Source organism: Panthera onca, chromosome F1, assembly GCF_046562875.1.
Source record: "Panthera onca isolate mPanOnc1 chromosome F1, mPanOnc1 haplotype 2, whole genome shotgun sequence".
NCBI lineage: Eukaryota > Metazoa > Chordata > Mammalia > Carnivora > Felidae > Panthera > Panthera onca.
The window spans coordinates 13,702,038-13,726,388 of record NC_138355.1 but is presented as its reverse complement, the minus strand read 5'-3'; the positions used below and the strand labels follow the sequence as shown (position 1 = coordinate 13,726,388).

Sequence of the window (24,351 nt, the reverse complement as noted above, 5' to 3'; positions counted from 1 at the left end):
CAAAAACACTATCACAGATAGCTAGAGTGATACAATTGATATTATTGGTGTCATTAAAATGGTCTGTGGGGGAACAAAGAAATTTTAGGGTAGAAAAAATGGTTTAATCCAGATTAGGAGAGGACTAATTTATTTAACCTGGAATTAAATGACATGAGGAGTAATTCAGTTAGTCAAAGGAGGTTAACATAAAAGGATACTGTACTAAGGATAGAACGTGAGGACACGGTCAGATTATACAGCAGGTGAATTTTAAGTTAAACTATTGGAAGAAATTCTTTACTGTGCAGGTATGAAAGAGTCGTCTAGTCTAGGAATCTAATGAACTTGATACAATTTAGAATGTAAACTGGAAGAGCATTGTCCAAATTGTGGGATTTTTGTAGGTGTTCCACAAAAAGTGTTTGTGAAATGTGCAAAATAATGGATTAAGCAAAGCTAAACAGGTTTCTTTGTTGTTAAGTCTTTGAAGAGGCTTTATGATGTTAGTTTCATGAATCTAAAAAGACATATACACAATGTAGTATTTCCCAAATTTTGTGACACCACTGTAGAGTATCAGGGCTCTTAGGGCAACAAGAAAACAAAGCACACGCTGCCCAGAAGCTTCTGGAGGTTCCTCGTCCACCACGTCAAGGAGCTGGAAGTGCTCCTGTGGTGCAGGAGATCTCGCTGTTCTCGGATTGCTCACGGTGTTTCCTCCCAGAAGCCCCAAGCCAAAGCCATTGTGGAAAGGGCAGCCCAGCCGGCCCCCAGAGTCACCAGCTCAATCCCAGGCTATACGGCGTGGAAAGTGAATACGACAGATGCTCATGTGCACATTTTCTTTGTGGTAAATACAACCTTGACCACTCTGGGGGCAGGAAAAAGGGAAAAAAACCAAAACATGGACACAATTTGCTTATGTGAGCTGTTGTGGGGGGGGAGAGTGGGGGGAGAGGAATTGGGTTCTTTGCCTCAAACCGTATTAGTAAAGCTAAGGGACAGCAGGCCTGACACTGCTGACTTCAGAAGAGTCTGCTTCCAAGGCTGGCTCTTGGCTGATGTCTGGGAACTTGACTTGTCCAACGCTGCCTGCAGTGTTCTGCCTGCCTGGGACACTGAAGCCTGATGTACCGGCTTGCCTGGATGGTCTGTAATAAATAAAGTGAACACGTCCTTTCCTCTTGGGTCTGGAATTTAGGTAGTTGTGGTTGGTGTGGAGGGTGCCCACATGACCACCCCCCAATAAAAATGGTTTCTGAATCTCACGCAGGTTTCTCTGGACAGAAACACTACGCAAGCATTAATACACTTGATTACTGAAGGGAGAACATTCTATGGCCCATGCTGGGATTGGGAAAATGTTGGAAGCTTATGCTTGGATTCGTCCAGACTCTGATGTGTCTTTTCTCTTGTCATAATTACAAATGAACCTAAATTCTGTGAGCCTTTCTAGGAAGTCATCAAATATGTGGGAAGGTTGTGGGACCTCTGAAACAATACAGTTGATGTTTGAACAATGTGGGGCTTAGGGACACTGACCCCCACTCCCATGGAGGTAAAAATCTGCATAAAGCTTTTGACTCTCCAAAAACCTTACGAATAGCCTACAGTTGATCAGAAGCCTTACTGATAACAGAAATAATAGAGCAACATATACTTTATGTTGTATGTATTATATGTTGTATACCTAAACTAGAGAGAAGAAATGTTAAGGAAATCGTAAGGAATGTTAAGAGAATCAAAGTCAAAAATTTACATTGTTATTTATAAAAAACATCTGCATATAAGTGGATCTGCACAGTTCAAAACTGTGTTGTTCAAGGGTTAACTGTAATTCATAGCTTTTCATTTATTTCAAGTTTAGGAAATCGGAGGAAGAAAACAACAAGCCAGATCATCTAAGGAAATATGAATAAAAACTTAGCTAGAATTTAGTAAAAAGGTGTCTTGTTTGCCCAACTCTTATTTACATATGCATGTATGTATTCTTATGCTGTCCTCAGACGTGCTTACTTCTTACACAGGGAAATATACACATACATATACACATACACATACACGATAAAGTGTTATACAGACAGCATAACAGATGTATAAAGGGCACACGGAAGAAATGTTCAGTCCTGCTTGGGACTATGAAAGGTACGGGGCCAGGAAAAGTTTCAACAAGAAGCAACGTAAGATGAATATTGAGATGAGGTGGCCGACATGATGGTGTCAGTGACAGGAGGGCATTTCAGGTCGAAGGCACACAGTGAATAAAGCAACAGAGGCATTAAGTGTACCCAGAGACGCTCCCAGTAGGTCTGCTGTAGTCTGCGCAAATTCTGGCCACGGCCATGACAGAGAGCGCCCTGCAGGCCAGGCAGAGGAGCTGGAGTTTTCTACATTGCAGGCAACGGAAAGCCACTGAAAGTGGACGTGATGAGGACAGAGGTTGGAAGCAGCTGGAGGGCCATATGAATAGAAGACCAGGTGACAGGTGATGAAGTAATAGCAGCTGAGCGAAGAGTAAGGGATGATTACCATTTTATTTATTATTAAAAGAAACAGATTAAATGTGGCACCTATCATTCAGAATCTCAGCAGATTAGGGTTAAGACCTATTCACAAAACACTACAGGACAGTCCCTCACGTAGACTGGCTATATGAGCAGAGCAGATCATAACGTGTGATAATTTTGTTTTTCTAATTTTATTTTTCTAATCTTATCTTAAGCAGAACTTTACATTCCTTGAGCATCCCCAACTGCTAATGGGGAAGCAGACTAAATGTGTGCTCGATGTCAGGAAAAAACTACCTTGTAATTAGAAATTTCCTCCATATAGGAAAGAAAGAACAGAGGTAAAGAAGCTGTCTAATCTCATTAGCTCTGAGGGAAGGGAAGAGGCACATTTTCTTTTTTACCATTGTTTACTAGTTCTTGATACTCTCCGCTTCAATTTGTTAGCTTCTCTGTAACTTGTTTAAAGCAACATGGTACTTTTTAATTGCAATCTTCACTGTAAAAGCAGAAACTGGCCTTGAGTACTTGAGATGAAAGGTAGAAACCAGAAAATCAAAAAGCCCTTAAACAAATTCCATTTTATGTTTCATATTACCCCTTTGTTTTGGAAACTAATGAATGGTAAGTAACAGACATGTGTCCCTAGAATTAGATACAAAGTTGATTTTGTCAGTAAACCAGGTTTGGGCTAGAAGAATAATGGGATTGAAGCTCACTTTAAAATTGTATTTAAAAATGTACCCCACTGTCTTCAAATTACAGAAGTGTCTGAGACTTAGATAGCATCCTGATGTGCGACATTAAGTTATTAAAGCTATTTATTAATAAAACAGCTTTCCTTAAAAGTCAGAATTTTACACCTATGCATAGAATTAGACTCAAGTCCTTATTTTACTTCCTGATTTCAAGGGAAAGGAGTATATCTGAATAATAACAAAAAGTTGCTAAGGCTAATTGCTTTGCCAATCAAGTTTTTTTAAAAAAAGTAAGTTGCATCCTTTGACAAAATATCCAAAATGAGTAACCAATAACTTAGAGTACATCATTTTCAGATGATAGTTACTTTATCATGTGACACACTCGACGTGGGTATCAGTTACATCTGCACACAGGAAATTTCTCTTCATTCTATTCTCATGCAGTGCATGCAGCTAAATACAGTCTGTGAAAAGCAACCTGCTCACAAGGCTGAGCACTCAGAGTTCAGTAAGTTTGAGGAGGTATTAACTGTTAATAGGAAAGGTGGTTAGGTGTGGAAAAGGAGGACCTGGCAAATTCATCATAAAGAAAAAATAAATAATGAAGGAACATACTGAATTACCTCATTATTCTATCACCTATTGTTGTTCCTCTGATATTAAATCTAGTGAAGGGAACACAATAACTAAAGTCACTCACAAAGACTTCAAAGAACCAAATATTTAAAGCATTAATAAGGTCACCACTTCAACTGTTAATCACCTAGATCTAAGAAAACTTCTGTGTCTCCTCCTGACTTAAGGAATTATGTGAGATTATGCCCTTCAACTTAAAAGTATATGAGGAGATTAAGGAAACAGAGACACTCACTGAAGCTAGACTGAAAGGAAGACTTGGCACTTAATCCCTTTTATCTTTAACTAGATTAGAACCTAACCCGTTGCAGAGTGCAGGGCACTGCAGGGACTCAAACCACCAATACCATCCACTGCGACACCTACATTATGCTCCCCAGGGCTATGCTGCTCTTTCAGAAAAAAATAATTAAGCCCTGAGCTGACTCATTTGTCCTAACCATAGACTCGATAACAAGCAAGCAAAGAATAACAGAGCTTTTCACTCTCTAGGAGTCCAGTTCTTTCTCTGTTACCTTTTTTCTCTCTGTAATTTTCTTTCACAAAGAATACACTTGAATCATTAGAAATACTGAGAGTGATTATAATGATGAGTAAAGAGATGGTGACAAATTTACAGGACACAAAGAATTCTGGCTTTAAAAATAAAGGCCATGTTCCCCAGGGTCCAGAATAGGTAAACGGAACCACATTTCTATGCATATGAAAAATACATTTTTTAAAAAGTGGTTAACAGGCCATACAAGGTTAATATTTTTACTAGTTACCAGGAAAGTCTTTAGAACATCTCAATGGAGTCTACAACGAAAAACGTCCAAGACTATGCAAGAACTTCTTCAGGAAGCTCACTCACACGCTTCCCAGAAAGCAAGAACCTCTCGGGTTTGGCAAAAGAAAAGAGCTACCAGCCAGGCCATCATACCGTTTACTGTAAGCTCCCTGGGGCACCGTGGAAAGTTTATGTGGAGGCCATATAAACAGAAAACCTGACCGGGATCCTTTCATTCCAAGGGCACGGGTTTCTATTTCTAAATACGGTGTATAATATCACTAAGGGATACACATACTACTTTTGTTTATTATTTTTTAATCCCAAGATTGGAAAGTGTATGTTTGATTAATTATTCTTTCTTCAATTTAGTTTCCATTTAATGTGCTGTGCTCTGGCCCTAGACAAAGTTAAACGGGACCAAATATGTGGTGATTTATAGAGATTTCATCGTTTTAAACTTCGGATATCTGCCAGTAGAGACATTTTACCACAGACTATAGTTGTGCTTCTCTAAGACCGATCTGCCAAAGAGCAGGAATTAGAAACTATGGCTCTTTGGCAAATCTGGCCAGTCGCCTGTTTTTGTAACAGCCTATAGGCAAAAAACAGTTTTTACATTTGTAAATGGTTATATTTTAAATGGTTATATAAGTACCTACACAGTAGCCTCCACTTTATCTCTTGGCCAGCAAAGCTTAAATATTTACTATCTGTTTCCTTAGGGAAAAGCTTACTGAGCTCTGCCATAGAGGTCCCAGTTGTATTTGTACCAACACTAGCTATGGTTCATGGGCAGAGCGTTCCATCCTAAAACATCTATGTTAGTGGGTAAGGCCTTTATTTTCTAAGACATTTCCTGCTCATGCTTGATCTCAGTCCAAAAGTGAAAAGCTGGATCATATTTATCTAACCAAATTAAAAATGCAAGTCTTTATAATGAAATAGTTACTTTACATTGCAAAGAACTGCTTTGATATTTTTAATAATGTGCACCAAAAATGGCTTACTTATAAACTTTTTAGCTTTCATTTTAAAAATTAAATTTGGGGCAAAAGAAATTATGAGATCCGCTACGTCATTCTTCATACACATTGAAGTACAGACCTAAGTATGCACTTTTACCATTTTTAATTTTGGGGCCATTTCTTTACTCTAACCAAACTAACCCTGACTGGGCCTCTCAAGTGGCAGCAACGAGGGAACTCCGAGACGTGCGTTCCTTTAGTTGGGCATTTCATCAAAGTATGAAATGTATCCTTAGATTCTAAAAACCAAACAGTGTAATTTTTACAAGAGAACTTTGAAATCTTTTGTCCCTCTGGAAACAGAAATTCTCAGAAATCATACGCCTACTTACAAGCTGGTAAATAGTTCTTTTCATGTTCTTAAGAAGTAAAGTATCTTAAACTTTCTCTCTTTAGCATAAACGTCAACATACCTATTCCTTCAATTTAGAAGATAAATGGGCAGTTGTCTTAAGGAGGAAGAACCCTTAGCAAGGTGCAGCAATATTAAAAACATACTTTATATAGGCAGTTCAAGATTTAATCGAGATGGTGCCAAGAAGTCAGGAACTATCAAAATTATTTAGATAAAAATCAGAAGGAAGATTTTTCACCATTTACAATTGTTGGTAAATAGGAATAATGCAAATCTCAAAGAAAAACTGATGTAGTTGTTAAACAGCCACTATAATCGCTTTAGTAATAAAGGAAATGAACTACAGTGTTACATACATACAAAGACGTGTGTACTGCCAAGGACTTAGTACATACATCTTTGTATGTATGCAACACTGTAGTTCATTTCCTTTATTAAAACTGTTTCCCTGCATTCTTATAAATGGCTTGTGGATTTGTCCTCTCTTCTTCAAGAAGTTATTAAGTTTCTTAAAGAGTGAGAATTTATTATCCTTCTGTTACTCTTCGGTAAGTTCACTATTATGTCCAACAGAATAAAATAAAATATATGGGACAAACTAAGGCTATATACCTGAGCTGAACATACAGAACATTAAATAATATATAATAATAATTTTTAAAAATCAGGGAAGCCAATGCAGACCCAGAGGAGGTTTCTGATCTGGATCTAGCCTGAGAGTATGCACTGGAGACCTCCATGGAGTAGGGTCAGCTCCAGGCCGCTGTCCCTCATTTCCTTGCTCCCTCCAAATCCTCCTTTCTCCCTGATGCTCAACTACTGTGTTTAAAAAAGAAAAAAGAAAACTTTTTAGGTCTAAAATATACAAATCATCTGCTTGGCACTTCAGTTTCCTCAGCTATAAAGTCGGCTTGGTGTAAAAGTGTTATAATTAGCTTGGATAGAAGATGATAAATAATCACGATATTTTATAAGTGTCTAACATCTATTAAAAATACATAATTTCTTATTTAAGCAAATAAACCTGGTAAGTGATTTGGTGCATTTTACTAGAAAGTACACTTAAATTTTATTTTCAATTATGACCTTAGCATCATTTTTAGCTACATAAGAAGTACAAAAAAAAAAAAAAAAAAAAAAAAGACATATGTTCACTTATGTAAATAGAAAGCCATAAGTGCATAAGCTTAAAATAATTCTACAGACTCTAATTCTCCACCCTGGGTTTCAGAAACCATCAATTTGATTTTCAAACTGTGCTACGCTTGCTAACCTTACCTGTATTCAAGTGGTTTTGATCTCCCTCTTGGGTATGGAAAGAAATGGGACTAAGTTTTACCTGTCTAAAACAGAGACTAAGAATGCTGAAGACTAATGTGCAGCCGGTAAAGAGAAGATGGTCGGTTCATTGCTAAGTACAAATATTGGGAGAGATCACTTCCTTTACATTTAAAAACAATGCCATTGCCAAGTAAACATTCTGATTAAACGTAACTGAAGGAACTGTCCTTTCGTAGTCACAAAAGGTGGTTTCGCTGAACTGGAAGCAGTTCTGTTCAGGATTTCTGCTTGGCCTCTGTCAGTCTTTATCCCTAAAGCCATTCTTAGTGTAATTGTTTTTCAAGTCTGAGTAGCCACATAGAACATCCTGGTTGCTTAATACAGTTATTGTTTATTTAGTGCTTTCAAAGTGGACGGATCCTCTGACAAAATAATTGATGGATTTTTAAAAATTCTTATAACAATTCTAGATAATCATAACCTAATTTTATAGATAAGGAAACTGAACCTTAAAAATATATTAGGTAGTTTGAATGAGGAAATATAGCCAAGTGGGAAAACCAAGATTCAAACCCAAGTCATAATGCTCTTGATCATTAATTTACCATGAAAGAATGGCAATGCTATATAATCTTTTCACTGTATTTTTCACTTGTCAGAAATGTCAGAATATTTTACAAACAGTAGTATAGTGAGCATAGAAATATGTGAAATGGTTCTTCATACCTGTGTAAGCTAGGACTTTAAATATAAAATTTTACTCTCTGGAAAAGGACAGAGCTTATGCGATATGATAGCATTACCTATGGAAATAGTTTTTAAAAAGTATGGAATGCAATATACTTCAAGAGATTTTATCTACTAAAAAACAGAATACATCTGTGTTGATCACACAAAATAAAAAATGGCAAAAGTATACGAACACGTGAGCGATTCTTCGTTGTAGTTGTAATATTTGTTATCTGGTATGATTTTTCATTTTCTAAATTGGGTTACCTAGTAGACATCAGAGAACAACATAATGTTCTCAAAAAGAGAACTACTATCACACGACCTTAAGCCAGGGTCAGTAGAAAAGCAGAAAAACCTGGGGCGCCTGGGTGGCGCAGTCGGTTAAGCGTCCGACTTCAGCCAGGTCACGATCTCGCAGTCAGTGAGTTCGAGCCCCGCGTCGGGCTCTGGGCTGATGGCTCAGAGCCTGGAGCCTGCTTCCGATTCTGTGTCTCCCTCTCTCTCTGCCCCTCCCCCGTTCATGCTCTGTCTCTCTCTGTCCCAAAAATAAATAAAAAACGTTGAAAAAAAAAAAATTTAAAAAAAAAAAAAAAAAAAAAAAAGGCAGAAAAACCGAATGTGAAAAAAACAAAATAAAACAAAACTGATAAAGGCCAGGATGTCTACAGCTAAATATAGCTCTGACTTCATAAATAACCTGTTGGTCGTTCTCCACATTCCTTTCTCTTGACCTGTAAGTTGAGGAGCAAGCCTCAGGCCTGGACATACAGAGCAACAAGACTTTATTCCCCTCTTAAGTACACTTTGTTCAAAGAATGTAATACGTAAAATCATTTACAGTTTAAAAAATTCTGTGAGTTTGTATGCCTGAGATACCCTTAGGGGAAGCAACTGTAAAAAATGGAGAGACTCCTTTATGTGACTTCAAACAAAGCCTTGTGAATTGTACTTTATTTTAGAGTTCATTTTAATGAAAAATCTACCAACCTGTCACCAGGTCCTGCTCGATACCTCGCACCTGGGATCAGGACTGGGTCGTCATCACTATCATCTGTGTCCTGGAGAGCAGAGTCCCTGGCTAATGTTTCCTCATGAGCCAAAGGCCCGATGGCTTCTGTTTGTGACTGAGGCTCAGGATTAGTGGTATTTTGATCGGCAGCACCTTCAGTGCTAGTTTGATCTGAAGTTCCTGGTTCCTTGCCTTGTTCAGACAAAGTAGATTCTTCTGGAACCCCACAAGAGCTATCAAGATTGAGGTCATTTCTTTCTCCTGAGCAGGAATCCAATGGCTCAGATGTGAACTTATCTGATTGTGCTGTTAGAAAATAAAGTAGAAACAGCTGGTCATGTTGGCAACATTATTTAATCTAGCCTTAAAGCTGGCAGGCATTTCCTAATGAGGAATTTCCCAATAGGAAGAGAAAAATTCCATAATACATCTATTTGGAAATGGTCTCAGGAGAGAGTAACATAAATTACGCTTCTCATTTGCCCACATGAAGCAATTATCTAAAGAGAACAAGACAACTACTCACCTGTATCTACACGATTCTGAAGTGTGTTTTCTGCAGATGTACCTTCCTGACATGTTGTCGCATCCTCTGACGATTCTTCAAGAGCTTCTGGGAAATAAACCAAATTATCATTTTGTAAAATGTTTGTTTATTTTGCGAGAGAGACAGAGCACAAGCAGGGTAGACAGAAAGAGGAAGACACAGAATTCGAAGCAGGCTCCAGGCTCTGAACTGTCAGGACAGAGCCCGACACAGGGGTCGAACCTAGGAGCTGTGAGATCATGACCTGAGTCAAAGTCGGACACTCAACTGACTGAGCCACCCAGGCACCCCACCAAATTATCATTAAATCCAAAATTTTTAATAAAATGAATACCAGCTGAATACTCTCGCTATCCTATATATAAGTAGCTCTTAATCTTTTTGGGATCATAGAATCTTCTGACACCCAGACATAACCTCCCCTCAGTACAATGCAAATATCTATGTCCACACCGAACTGTACAAACACTATCAAAGACGGATGAGCAATCCCGCCCACTGCCTCCTCCCAAAGCCCAGGCAAGGACCTTCATAAACCCGTAGTGAAGAATTTCTGCTTGAGATAAGCCCTCACAACTGACATTACTTGCTCTTGCCTTGTTTCTAAACTTCACAAAATCTAAACTTAAAACTGAGTATTTTTCTATCCCTTTACCATGCATTTAGTAGAATCTGAACTATCATGAACCCTACCATCAATTCTCTTTTGGCCGCTGAAAATACTTATTTCTGGGATTTAACTCTAAGATCCATTAGGGATCAGTCTTTTTTGCTCCTAACCGCACATCTGCTTACTAGAGAGTTGTTTTACACATACTTAATTCTTGTAAACTCTGTTATATTGAGGCATCTATTCCTTTAATAAGAAGTGGAATTCATTTAGTCCTTCATTTAACAAGTATTTTTTGAAAATCTACTGTATGCCACTCCTGGCCGTCATTCATTTCATGCCATTTTTCTTTGATTAATAAGCTGATTTTTCTATGATGGCCCATCACCAGCTATATTTATTTTTTAATACTCTTGTTACTGTACCAGGCTAAATTTTTGAGCATTAGTTCCATCTGATTTTCACCAGCTTTATGAAATAGCACACAGTCAAAAATGGATGTATAAAAGAAAGCAAATAAGCAGTTGCTAGGGGTTAAGGGGGAAAGAGGATAGGGGATGGGGTGTGACTGCTTAATGGCTGTGGGATTTCCTTTAGAGAGGATAAGAAAATGTTTTAGAACTAGACAGATGCAATAGTTGCACAAAATTGTGAATGGTCACTGGATTGTGTACTTAATTTTTTTTTAGATTTATTTATTTTTGAGAGACAGAGAGAGACAGAGTACAAGTGGGGGACAGGCAGAGAGAGAAGGAGACACAGAATCCGAAGCAGGCTCCAGGCTCTAAGCTGTCAGCACAGAGCCCAACGTGGGGCTCAAACTCACAAACCGCGAGATCATGACCTGAGCCAAAATCAGTCGCTTAACCGACTGAGCCACCCAGGCGCCCTTAATTTTTTTTTTTAATGTTTATTTATTTTTGAGAGAGAGAGAGAGAGAGAGAGAGAGAATGAGTGGGGGAGGGGCAGAGAGACAGGGAGACAAGAATCTGAAGCAGGCTTCCGGCTCTAAGATGTCAGCACAGAGCCCAATACGGGGCTTGAACACACAAACCATGTGATCATGACCTGAGCCAAAGTCGGATGCTTAACCGACTGAGCCACCCAGGCATCACTAGAGCGTGTACTTTAAAATGGTTAATTTATGTTACGTGAATTTCACCTCATTAAAAAAAAAAAAGTGAGCAAAAATTATATGCTAACAAAAAAAAGAGAGAGAGAGAGAGAGAGAGAGAGAAGACAGAGAAAAAAAATCTCCTGTAATCAAGGCTCTGGACTAGACACTAAATTTCACATAACGGTCATGTAAAATATTCTAGGAAAGCATTCTGAAAAATTCCTAAATGGCATTTCTTGTATGAAACAGTATTCACGCATAACCCATTTAAATTTTATTCCTTTTTCCCCCTTCACAAGCCACCTATACTCTTTGAAAAAATCAAGGCAGATACTTTGGATTTCACTGCTAGGTATAAAAGTGGTCAAGATAATCCAAACTAACATTTACATCTCACATATTTTCAGTACAATGACCACCTGTCTTGGCCATTGTATCCACTGAGGGGAACTGTGCTTCACTGTGACTCCCTACCCTAAATGCTTAAGGCCTCAACCATTTGCATTTGCTATCTGTTTATCAACAGTAGTGGCTGGACTACTGAGGCAAAAGTAATTTATTAAAAACAAAAAACGGGCTCCTGGGTGGCTTAGTCACTTAGTTGAGTGTCCGACTCTTGATTTTGGCTCAGGTCATGATCCCACGGTTGTGGGATCAAGCCCCATGTCAGGTTCCACGCTGAGCTTAAGATTCTCTTTCTCCCTCCCTCTGCCCCTCTCCCCCACTCGAGCTCTCTACAAAATACTAACTAACTAACTAACTAACTAACTAACCAACTAACCAAGAAATAAAACTGCTGCACTGAAAGAACATAAAAGCAGGTGGACATTCAACACTGGGGTTTTATAATGACAACAGAAACAACACCTTACTTGTCTCACTGTCTCCTGGTGGTAGCACAGAGCTCTGTGGGGTCAAGGATCCCTCCTGACCCTCAGATTTGCAGTGGCTCCCATTTCCTCTAGAACTTGAGGCAGTACTGCTCCTATTATCAAAACAAAACAAGCGGTTCCACCAGGAAGTTAATAAATATGAACTTTTAGGGTAATTTTTATATTTTACAACTAGAGAAACAAAAAATCCACACAACAAATAAAATACAGGACTTCTTATTTGAATAGTACTTGTAAAACACCACTTTCAAAGATCAAGGTGATTATTCTAATCCTCCTTAACCTTAAAAAAGAGATTTAAAAATACAGAAGGACCACCTTTTCAAGGTTTTGATGCTTCTATTTATTTCTATACATTTGTATTGAATTTTAACTGAATTACATGGACTCTCTTCTTGTCCTCACCACAGATGGTTCACCACATCCAAATCCTTACTGGTTTTACACACTTTGGTCTTTGAACCCCCCTATGCAGCTTGCTTCTACTTCTGGACTGTTGTTCACATATGGCAGGTGATTGAGCACCAGGGCTTGTAGAAAGTTCGGAAAATGTTTTTTGTTAGTTTAATACCCACCTGACGATGATTAACAATTCTGTCGGCATTTTTGGCTAGGGCAGAATCCTAGATGGATTCAAATAAATAATTTTCAATGAATGTTCTGTGATAAATCATGGCATATGTGTAAGGTGGGGATTAGATGGGAAAGAAAATAGAGGAAAATGTAAAACAATCTAGGATTAAAATTAAATTCAGAGAAATGTAATAATTTCTTAGATTTAGAATAAATGTGAACAAGAAAAAAAAAAACCCTGAGAGTTACAAGTAACTTAAAAACTGTTAATAACAGACAAATAGCAATGACTCAATAGACAATGCAAATTGTCATGGACTTTTTGCCAAGATTTTATAAAACCCCCTTCAGGCTACTTGCAGAAGTCAATTGGATTTTTTTAAAAGGGTACCCATGTATAATATGCTATTTTTAGGAAGAATGCATATCTACATGGGTATATATGCAGAAAAAAATTTCAGAAAGGATACGTACCAATGTTAAGTGTCATCTCAGTAGGATTATTGCAAGTGATTTTTTTTCACACTTTTCTCTAGATTCTCTTTTTTTTTGCAATGAGCATGTTATTTCTTTTTAACCGGAAAGAAATATATAGCAATTTTGGTAAAGAGAAGCCAATGTGATATATAAATCTTTTTTTCCCCATTGAGAAAGCTATGATACAGGCATAAATAAAATGCTCAGTGTATTATAGTTATGAGAATTGAAACATATGATACTGATGTAGGAAAACAGAGCCATTAGTGGAAAAGACAATGTAACCAAGTAAACATGTTTAGCATATGTTAATATGGCATTTTAAATCACAGAAAAAAGCATAAATTGCTCAATCAATGTAACAGGACAAAGGAAGAGTCATGTGGAAAAATCAAGCTATAGCTCTATGTCATACTTTATGGCAGAATAAGTTGAAGAGGAATTAAGCACATATTTCTGATATGAAAATCACAGAAATGATAAGAGGAAAATAAGAAGAAACTTTCCCCCTAATCCTGGGAAGGACAGGCTTTTCTAAGCATGAGCTCACAGGCTGGAACCATAAAGCAAAACTGCCATAAGTAAACTGAAAGACAGACAACAAACTGGGAAAAATATCTGCAACAAATGAAAGACAAATGGTATCATCCTCACTCAATTCTATAATAAATAGGTAAATAGTTTTATAAACAGTAAGAAAAAGATATGAACACTGTAGTAGAAAAACGGGCAAAGGCTAGGAAAGGCCAATTTACAAAGAAGGTAACTACAGACCCAGCACCCGGGCCTGTCGTGTGCTAGGCAACGTGCCAAGTACTATCTGCTTTTTCTGTGTGATCTCGTTAAATCTTCCCAACAAACCTCTAAAGTAGGTTCTTAGTAGATATGCCTGTTTTCAGATGAAAAAACTGAGATTCAGAGAAGTTCAACAGCTTGTCAAGTTTAAGGTCTAAGCTCTTAGTCAGTGTGCTCTATTGCCTTATCTGTCATCAAAGAAACTAAAATAAAAGCAAGACCCCATAGTGGCATATGAAAAAGAGATGAAAAAGACTGCATACATTTTGAGTTTTCTTTTTATAATTTTTTTCTTTTTTCTTTCATGATCAGGAAAAAAACTAATTACTTTCTGATAAAGAAATAAGAAACTAGTGAATGAGAGAATTTCATGGTCAGTTTTTAGAGAAGAAAAAGTAGCATTCAAAAGAAGAGTGGGACTAAGGATCTTTGCTAAAAAAAATGCTCAGATGAGATTCTTTATAAAAAATCAGCCTTTTCGGTACAGAAACATGAGACTAGAACAAGAAAGACATAAAGCATAACAATCTTGTATGATCTTCAATTACATATTAAGAAAAAGGGCCACAGAGATCATGATTATAAAAAGTTGAGTTCCAACACTAAGGCTCATAAAGAAGTTAGAAATTCTACTGACTGCACCTTCAAATATATATCTAGAATCCTGCTCTCATCCTGGTCCAAGACACAGGTGCCTCTCACCTTTCTTACTGTTAGTCTTTTAACTGGCCACCTGGCTTCCACCTAGGGCCTATTCTCTACTCGGCAATCAGAGACATCCTTTATCCTTTTAAATATGCTCCTCGCTTACCTGGGCTGACCTTCTTTGCTACTACTTTCTCCTTTGGTCCTCCACTTCAGCTACAGTGGTTTTCTTAAAGACCCTTGAACATTCGTGGTCTGTTCCTGCGTCAGAGCCTTTGGACTGGCTTTCTCTCTGCCTACAATGCTCTTCCTCCAGATGTATGCATGGCTCACTCCTTCTTACCCTTTAAGTTTTTGTCCAAATGCCATCTACTCAATGATGCCTACCCTTACCCGAGGTCTCCCAATCATCCTTACCTGCTATATTTTCTTCCACAGCACTTAGTATTCTCTAACATACTATACAATTCATTTCTTTGCTCTATTTATTGTCTGTCTCCCCCATCTAGAATATAAGTTCCAATAGGGAGGGATTTTTTTGTCAGTTTTTTTTTTCCCTGATGTATTCCCAGTGTCTAGAATAGTCTCTGGAACACAGAAGGATTTCAGTAATATCTGAAAATACTACTTAAAGATTTTAATGTAAATACATAGACACATAAACACAAATGGAAACCAGTGAACTGGAATAAATAAATAAGTAAAATCACATATCAACATATAATTATATATTAATAAACAATATATAGCTATATGTTATGTATATATTATATGAGCATATAATATATAATAATAAACAGTGGAATATGTTAATATAATATCAATTATACAAAATAATTAATATATTGGTTATAAATGATTAATATAATTACTATACATTAATCATATAATTATATTACTATGTAATTATATATTAAGAAATATTATATTATTGATATGTTAAATCATATTAATATAGAAATGGTAATACATTTAAATACAAAATTTTGGATACTATCTCAAGCAAAAGGCATGAGACAGACTAAAAGAATATAAGAAGCTCACATAACCTGTTTTTAAGACATAAGATTTAACTAGATTAGTGAGCCATAAATATAACCAGAAATGTCATTAAAGAGAACCTGATAGCCATCAAATAGAGTTCAACCTTACCAGTAATCAATTAAATAAAAATGACAATTATTTTAAAATCAAATATACAAATTAAAAATAAATTGCTATTGAACACTGGCCTCGGGGCAGCAAAATGTGAACTTTCATATGCTGCTGGGAGAAACGTAATGACAGAAGAGTCCTTTGAAAATAATTTGGCAATATCTTTTGACTTAGAGTTGACTTCTAAAAATACATCTCAAATCACTCTTAAAGATAGGAAAAAGCTTGTAAACAAAGATATTCATTATAAAAAAAAGAAAGGTAAATTCACTGCCTGATTAAAGAAAAACGGTTAGGTAAACTCTGGAATATTACAGTTTTCAGATTTACGAAAACTAAGTAGAAATGTGGGAATATTTATTATGGAGCTAAGCCAAATAAATGCAGGAGAGAACAGAATATGTACACTATGATTCAAATTAACTTTAAAACGCAACCCCCAAATCACACATGCATACATATATGTACATATGTGTGTGGACACACACACCTACGCAAAGGACCAAGACTGAAAAAAAACTCCAAAGTGGTAGGTTTATTTTTTTTGCACTAATGGTCTATTGGTGATTATTTATTTTTCTATCTTTTGCATTTTCTATCAGAAGAAGTATTCCAGGACCAACACCATCAGCATCACCTGGGAAATTTTTAGAAATGCAAACTGTCTGATCCCACCTCAAACTTAACTGAGAGTGGGGCCCAGTAATCTGTGTTTTAACAACCTCTCTAAGCGATCTGAACCACCCACCCTAAGTTGGAGAACCAATGCATTACAACTAAACAAAACACAAAGATGACGAAGTGCTAAAAATAGTATCTAATACAATCCTACAAAATGGCTAAGAACAGCTTTACAAAAATATTAACTTACCATTCATCTGTAAAGTTCAGTTTTATTGTGCTTGTAGTTGTTCCTTCTGTGCTGTAGTGCAAACTTAAAACTGGTTCACCTGTCCCTGGTTTGGGGCTCAGCTTTTCATTATTGTTATCTGAAAATTGTGTTTAAAACATTTGAAAAAGTCTCTGAAACCAATAAAAAGATGACATTTCCTAAAATTTATAAAACTTAAATTAGGCTGTCCTTGTCATAGTTCTTTCTCACATCTGTTACGGTTCTCACTTAAAGTTCAAAAGCAAGTGTTATAGAAACACTACTTCAAAGTGGCACTGCATCAAATTCTACTTTTGTGGACATGACTCCCTTCAATTCAGATGGAAATCACACACATTTGAGAGTCATATTTAGTCATTAGGAAATCAAAGAATATTAACAAGCAATGAGATATGTTATAAACTGGTCCTTTCATGTCATGGAATGCTCACGACTTCATTCTTTAGTTGCTAGAGCATCACGATAAACTAACGTTGGCTCCTTCAGAAGCACTGAGAAGCAAGATGCCAGGCCTCTGAAAGCAGCTGTTCAGTAAAAACTCTGCTGCAACTAAAGGCTATCAAATTTTTTCTGTTCTTTCAAATTCACAGATTTATAATCTAGCAAGGGATTATAGACTGCACGCTATTGGGAGGGGAGGAAAAGAAAATTTAATATGCTTTTGATATTTCTAAAACTCTCTTTGCTATAAGATCATATGTTTTGGTATATTTCCTCTTCCTCTCCTGACTAATCTCAGGAATTTGTTTTCTAAACTACGGAAATCGTAATTTCACCTTAAGAATCTATAAGGGATGTCCATGATACATTATCTATCTCAACATATTAAATCTTTGTAAAATGGCAAATAAAATCAAGAAATTCTACACAAATTGATATAGACCACCCCAAAGTTATCCTTCCCCACCTCCCCAAAAGAGTACATGGATCTTCAAACACCAAATTAAATAAAGCTTAAATTTTTTTTCTTTTTATGATGATTAATAGCTTGAGGGAACATTAGCATACATAGAAAATACAAACTGCTATATAATCAAACATGTAACATTTCTGCCAGTTGCTTGCAGAAAGAAAACTCTTCTGTGATATAACTGTTTTCTTGCTATCAGTTTAAGAACTGATACATTACTAATAGTAAGCCTTCTGTCTTGGAAAATAACAAAAGCAGTAACAACTTCATAAAACCAATATTATTCAGGCCATTTGGTTATCACATTCATTTTATACTGCAGTGAAAGACTTCTATCTTTCTGTATTCCTCTTGAAGACGCTAGAGCGCTTGTTAAAAGAGAATCCGACAGAACCTCTGCTCTAACTTTTATCCTATGAAATGGCAATTAACAAGATTTCCAATGGAGAACTATAGTAGAAGAGAAAAGGATTCTCTCCTAGGGATGAGAAATCAAGCTGGTAATAAAACTCAGGGCTTTCAGTTCTTGGGTCTTCACTTCTAACTCCTGAGAAATCCTCTCCTGTAATACTAATTGCTATTTGAAAATAACAGTGTCAGTAAATTATAAAGCTGGCTTCCCAAATGGTAAAAACACTTTGTTTCTGTACTACTGTTATGACTATGTCATTGCCATAGCCACTGGGAATAAATTAACAATCCAATACAACTTTCAAAGATTCAGTATTACATTCAGTGTTTTAAAGGAGGTATTTCATCAAATGGTATTCCAAGAAAATAACTGAATTAACAGATGTTTAGCTTACATAAAATTATTAAGAATGGGACTTTTAAAACATCCGTCCTACCCTTGACCAACTTTGAGAAATTTGCTGGTAGGCATTTGTCCACACATAGTTTTCCCTTATTCTTACTGAAATTAAATTTCCCTTATTCTTAGTTGCTGAAATTTTTGGCCCACTGCTCCCCAAATCACCATCATAATCCTTGATGAGGACAGATAGCTGCAAGATTGAATGATCCAGGAAACTAAGAGGCAGAGCTGGGCTGGTTCCTTTATTATCTGTCACAACACTTTATAAAGTGCTTTGCTATTTATTTTTCTTAAAAAAATTTTTTTGTAATTAATTTTTTGAGAGACATAGAGAGACAGAGCACAAGTTGTGGAGGGGCAGAGAGAGAAGGAGACACAGAATCCAAAGCAGGCTCCAGGCTCTGAGCTGTCAGCACAGAGCCCAACGCGGGGCTCCAACTCATGAACCGTGAGATCATGACCTGAGCCAAAGTCAGACGCTTAACCGACTGAGCCACCCAGGCACCCCTATTTATTTTTCTGTTAAAAGTAAAGAAGGGATAGAAAACAAAAGGGGTGAGAGAATTACAGGACTGAATTTCTTACATCCACCTCACTTATAGCAACATAAGTTGTAAGAAGCCATTTATACGCTGTATCAAAAATTTCCTTTTGTATAAAACTAAAGAGACAGCTATAGAGACTTGCACTCTGTAACTGCAGGAATACAACCTCTGTCCAGAGGTCAGAATGGTGTGGAAAATATCTTAGTTAAATTGCAGCACCCCACCCCCGCAAAGCAAGAAGCTTCCTAAGATAATATTAATTAAACCATCTTCCTTACGGTGTCTACCACCATAAGTTATTATTTAATCTCTCATGAATACAATCTACATATTGTAAGTCACGTAAGACACAGTGGTATTCATTTAATTTATAAAATGACTACCATTGACAGAATTTGTTCACTGAGATTGTAAATGAACTCACCAGCCTGGGGTAAAATTGGGTCACCGCTCTATAAACAGAATGCATTCTTCTGTTAGCTACACAAACTTCAGACCCCTCAGTCTAGTTAACTCCTTACAGACTGCATGTAAATAACGAGTGCTTCTGGCAGAAACACCACCCAATGCATAACTAAGGCATTAATAAGAGTATCTACCCACAGTTTAGGATTCATTTCCTGGCTTGTTCCAATCTATTCCTACTTTAATACTCCTCTTCTTGATCATCTACATCCTACCAGGTTGAATTTTCTCAGAAATGTAGATCCCTGGCTTACTAGTGAATTCACAATTCTTTTCTGATACAATATGTATTTTAAGCTACAAATGTCTGAGAAAAATCCACTTTAAAAAACTAAGAAATTAAATGTCTTATTTTTACTCTATTTGAAAAAATATTTGTAACCATTTATATCGGCAAACACAATCTAAAAACTTTATTATTCAGGGCGTCAGATTCTTGATCTTGGCTCAGGTCATAATCTCACAGTTCATGAGTTCGAGCCCCACATTGGGCTCTGTGCTGACAGTACAGAGCCTGCTTGGGGTTCTCATTTTCTCTCTCTCTGCCCCTTCTCTGCTTTCTCCTTCTCTCTCTCAAAAATAAACACTGAAATATATATGTATATATGTATATATAATTAAAACTGTATTATTCAAAACTTCACACAACAGACAGAAATATGTAACTAAGATATTTTTTGCTTAACAAGTAAAAGTTTTAATCTAAGAGCCCTTGTGGTTAGAACTTCACCTAAACAAATGACTATATATAAAAAGCACCATCATAATAATAACAAGAATTTCTTAAGCATTACTATGTCCCAGGAGACAGGTGTGTCCTGTATTAAACCTCCACTTTACAGATGGTGAAACAGGTGATTCTGAGCTAGATTTTTTTTCTCTCGCCATCTAGGCTTCCTTCTACATGGAGTTCCTACTGACTATGCTGTCTTGGAAGTAACTTGAATACAAAATAGAAAATAAGACTGCTTAAATATTTTAGTTTAGAAATACCAATTGTTCGTGGTACTATTTCTCAGAAATGATGTGTAATCCATTTCAGCAATATTAATGTAACTGATCACGGTTCTGGTAACCCAAATTGTCACTTTGGCCTCAGAGTACTGGAAAATTATGCTGTATCTTCTGGTTAGGGTGCTTAGAGACTGGACTATTTCTCTTTCTCCTAAAAACATTATAGGAGAATAAAATTAATTAAACTGTGTGCTCTCAGCACAAGGGCAGTGTAGTGGGGGAAAAATCACTTTCAATTTGTTCAACACTGCTGAAGTTAGAGATGGCTATTTTATATTGCTTACTTAAGAATAATTATTAAAAACTGGCGACAGCAGCTTGCAGTGCTAAAAAGGCAAACTACCACCTGTTTTAAAAACACACGTTTCAAAAGCACAATAATAACCACATAAAAATCAAGACCACATACTGTAAAAGACTTCATTTTCGAGGTTACAAGTGAATAGTCAATAACGTGAAATTCTGGAGAGCCAATTTTAAAGATCCTCTCCAGACATGTTATAAGAGCCCTTTCAGGTTAGTATAGTGACTCAGAAAAAAACTTTAGAATGGTCTGGAATATAATTTGAAAGCAACTTCTCTGAATTTTATTTAATTAGATACCTTCCAAGCCTTTCAGATATGAACCACAAACAATTTTGTTTTGGTAACACACATGTACTCAAACCATTTCATCTGTGCATGGACATTATGAAATTATATTCCTCTGTGGTTCTAAAAACACAGGCTCAGAGTCATGCCAAAAATTAAGTGTGCTGACAGTAGCACAAAATAGGCTATCTTGGTAATTAGGTTTATAGATCATCTAAATACTGATACAGATGTTTGAACTTTTAGCTAGGATATCCCTGGAGACCTATCCTATATGTAAATTTAAAGAGTAATCAGAATTAAGATAATTAATGAGGATATGGCCACAAAAATTTGTTTAGAATCATTATGCCCAACATTTCTCTGCTCCTGCGTCACTCTCGTAACTGTACGATCATACATTAATCCCCAGAGTAGCTTAGGTAAGCGGTGGATAATACAGAAATAGTATATTCTTTATGAAAAGTATTTTCTATTATGCAATGAACTAAAAAAAAAATTTTTTTTGATGTTTACTTGTTTTTGAGAGAGAGAGAAACAGAGCGTGAGCAGGCGAGGGGGAGAGAGAGAAGGAGACACAGAACTAGAAGCAGGCTCCAGGCTCCGCGATGACAGGACAGAGCCCGATACGGGGCTCAAACTCATGAACTGTGAGATCATGACCTGAGTTGAACTTGGACACTCAACTCACTGAGCCACCCAGGCGCCCCTGCAATGAACTTCTTGCCACTTCTCATTCCATTAAGTCAAATGTTAAAAAAATTAAAAAGATAAATAAATCTAAAAGGAAGCAAAACATACGGTGAAATTCTCTGAAAAAAATGTAGACACATCAATAAGGTTCAACTACCTTCTCAAATTTTGCTCCCAACTTACTTGACTTGCACAGAAGAGAAGGCAAATTTCTCAAATATAATTTTTAGAACAATTTGAAACACTTCCATTTTATAGGTCAGGAATCCGTAATTTTTCTGCAGACCTCAGACTACTGGATATCCAGTTCTTCCAATCATTTGCATAAGAAGGCATATTCTGATTCAAAGTGGAGAAACTGCTTTTAGGAGTAGATTCCTCACAGAAAACACCTATCTACCGTACAGATGACTGTGGGGCAAGGCATTTTATTCTAAAAATAAGTGTTCTCACTAGTGCGATCTGACTTTACATACATAAATGATGTTCTGGAAGCCAAAACCAAAGAAAGCACAACTTTAAAACTGGTAATTCTTAGGAAATCGCTTCTGTAAAATCTTTTGGAAATAATATTCTAGTCAAAATATCTCCCTGACAATCAAAACTCAACCTCTACATCAATTATACTAATTTTAATCCAAGAACTTTTTTCCTGACATAACACAGAAATGCAAATTGAATCTAAACAGGAGTTTGGACACATGTAGGTTCAGACTGTGCCTGGTTTCATATTCCCAGTGACGTTTACAATTTCTGGGCTGAAATGCAGCAGCTACCTAGGCTCTCTTTCCCCTGCTGCAGACCCGTGAGCCTTACAGCTCTCTGTTCGTAAGAGTCCCTATTCCTATTTCACATTCAGTCTTGAGGAGAACACACAGGAAGGAAACAGGTAAAGATGCCCACGCCATGTGGCACAAGAACCCTCCCCAAATCCTTACTCAGTATCTCTCTTTTCTGTTTCCCCAGGAATATTCTCTCTTAAAAAATCCAAACCTGCCTGTCACACAAAACAGATCAATATGTGACTTCCAGGTGAAAATGAACAAACGAGGCAGACAGCTCAGAAGAACACTCTCTTTAACCATTTTCCCCTCCAGCTACTGTCTTCCTTGCTTATTGTCTTGAAATGCTTTTCTTGGGGCACCTTGGTGGCTCAGTCAGTGCTTGATTTCGGCCCAGGTCATGATCTCAAAGGTTTGTGAGTTCGAAGCCCCGCATTGGCAGGCTCTGTGCAGAGCCTGCTTGGGATTCTTTCTCTCTCTGCCCCTCCCTGGTCTCTCTCTTTCTCAAAATAAACAAACAAACATTACAAAAATGTTTTTGAAATGCTTTTCTTATTTCTCATCTCCATTTCTTCACCCCCTGGTCTACCGTGGCCTCTGTCTCTACCAGCCTGTGAAACTGCTCTAATTTGATCAATCTCCTCCACACAGATTAATTTAGTGGAGAATTTCTGGAAACCATTTACTTGACCTATCAGCAGCACTCAGATACACAGCTCTCCTGTATCTGAGAATTTCTCTTCTCTCAATCTCACGACACTGTACTGGTGGTCTACTCTACCTCTGACCTCTCTGGTTCCTTCTTCATCTCTTGTATCTCCTCTAGCAAAATCTTTAATTCTGCAATTTTTCTGATTTTTTTTCCTGAGATGTTTTAGATACTGAATTTTCTCCCTTCACGTTTTATATTCATCTTTGTCAATTCATCTACTTCTATGGCTTCAATTATTATCTATATGCAGAAAATTCCCCATTTATTTCTCTAGCTCTGACATCTTTTCCTCCTTTTTTAAAAAAAAAGGGTTTCTTTTCTTTTTTTTTTTTTTTTAAGTAGGTTTCAGGCCCAATGTGGGGCTTCAACTCACGACCCCGAGGCCAAGAGTCACATGCTCTACTCACTGAGCCAGCCAGGCGACCCTCTAACACCTTTTCTAAGCCCCATATCCATGCAATCAACTGCCCAACGGCCTTTTCCAACAGACGTGGGTCTCCCACATGGAAAACTCAAAATCGACATATTCAAAAGCAAGTCTGCGATCCCACCTCCTTCTACGCATCCCCTCCCATACCTTATTCCTTTTCCAGGGTTGCCTATTTAAGAATGTGTCTACCCACTTAACTGTGCTCAATCGAAACTCGGGAGTTAGCCTTACAGCAGCCAGAAATGTCATCTGTTAATCTCCATCAGTAACTCCCCCAAACAACCACAAATATGTGAAGACACATACTCTCATCCTGGTCCCTCCAACCAGCTTGCCATTACTAAACCACCCCCACAGAGAAATTCTAAAGTGGTTACTGCAGCTTATACTCTGGACTCCTCCTCAATCTCCTGCCTCATTCAACTATTATCAAATCCTGTTTATTCTATAGCCTAAATATTTCTTCAGTCTCTTCATTTTCTCCCCAGACTTCTATCATCAATCGGGTCAAAAATGTTAGTACCAGGAGAACTTCCTAAGTGATTCTGTCTCTAGTCAAATCTCCACACTCTATTCTGGACAAACCAGATGGATCAGTCCATACTCTCTATTTTAAATCCTTCCTTAGCTTCCTGCTGTTCTTAAAATAAAATCCCAAACCTTAAACTTCCCAAAGGTCCTTCTCAATCTG

The 24,351-nt window shown here is 37.1% G+C and overlaps 1 protein-coding gene across 7 annotated transcripts in view; it reads right to left on the bottom strand.

Moving 5' to 3' along the window:
- Positions 1-24,351, bottom strand: part of DCAF6 (DDB1 and CUL4 associated factor 6) — a 134,590-nt gene that overhangs the window by 25,503 nt on the left and 84,736 nt on the right. For 4 of the 7 annotated variants that reach the window (XM_078441159.2, XM_078441161.2, XM_078441162.2 and 1 more), the window contains 5 exons: positions 16,684-16,801; positions 12,147-12,259; positions 9,527-9,613; positions 8,979-9,306; positions 3,814-3,855 (listed from right to left, as the gene is read on the bottom strand). In XM_078441159.2, the coding sequence (XP_078297285.1) occupies positions 3,814-3,855; positions 8,979-9,306; positions 9,527-9,613; positions 12,147-12,259; positions 16,684-16,801 (688 nt within the window). The remainder of the gene's footprint in view (positions 1-3,813; positions 3,856-8,978; positions 9,307-9,526; positions 9,614-12,146; positions 12,260-16,683; positions 16,802-24,351) is intronic. The other 3 variants (XM_078441160.2, XM_078441163.2, XM_060643424.3) reach the window with 1 other exon arrangement.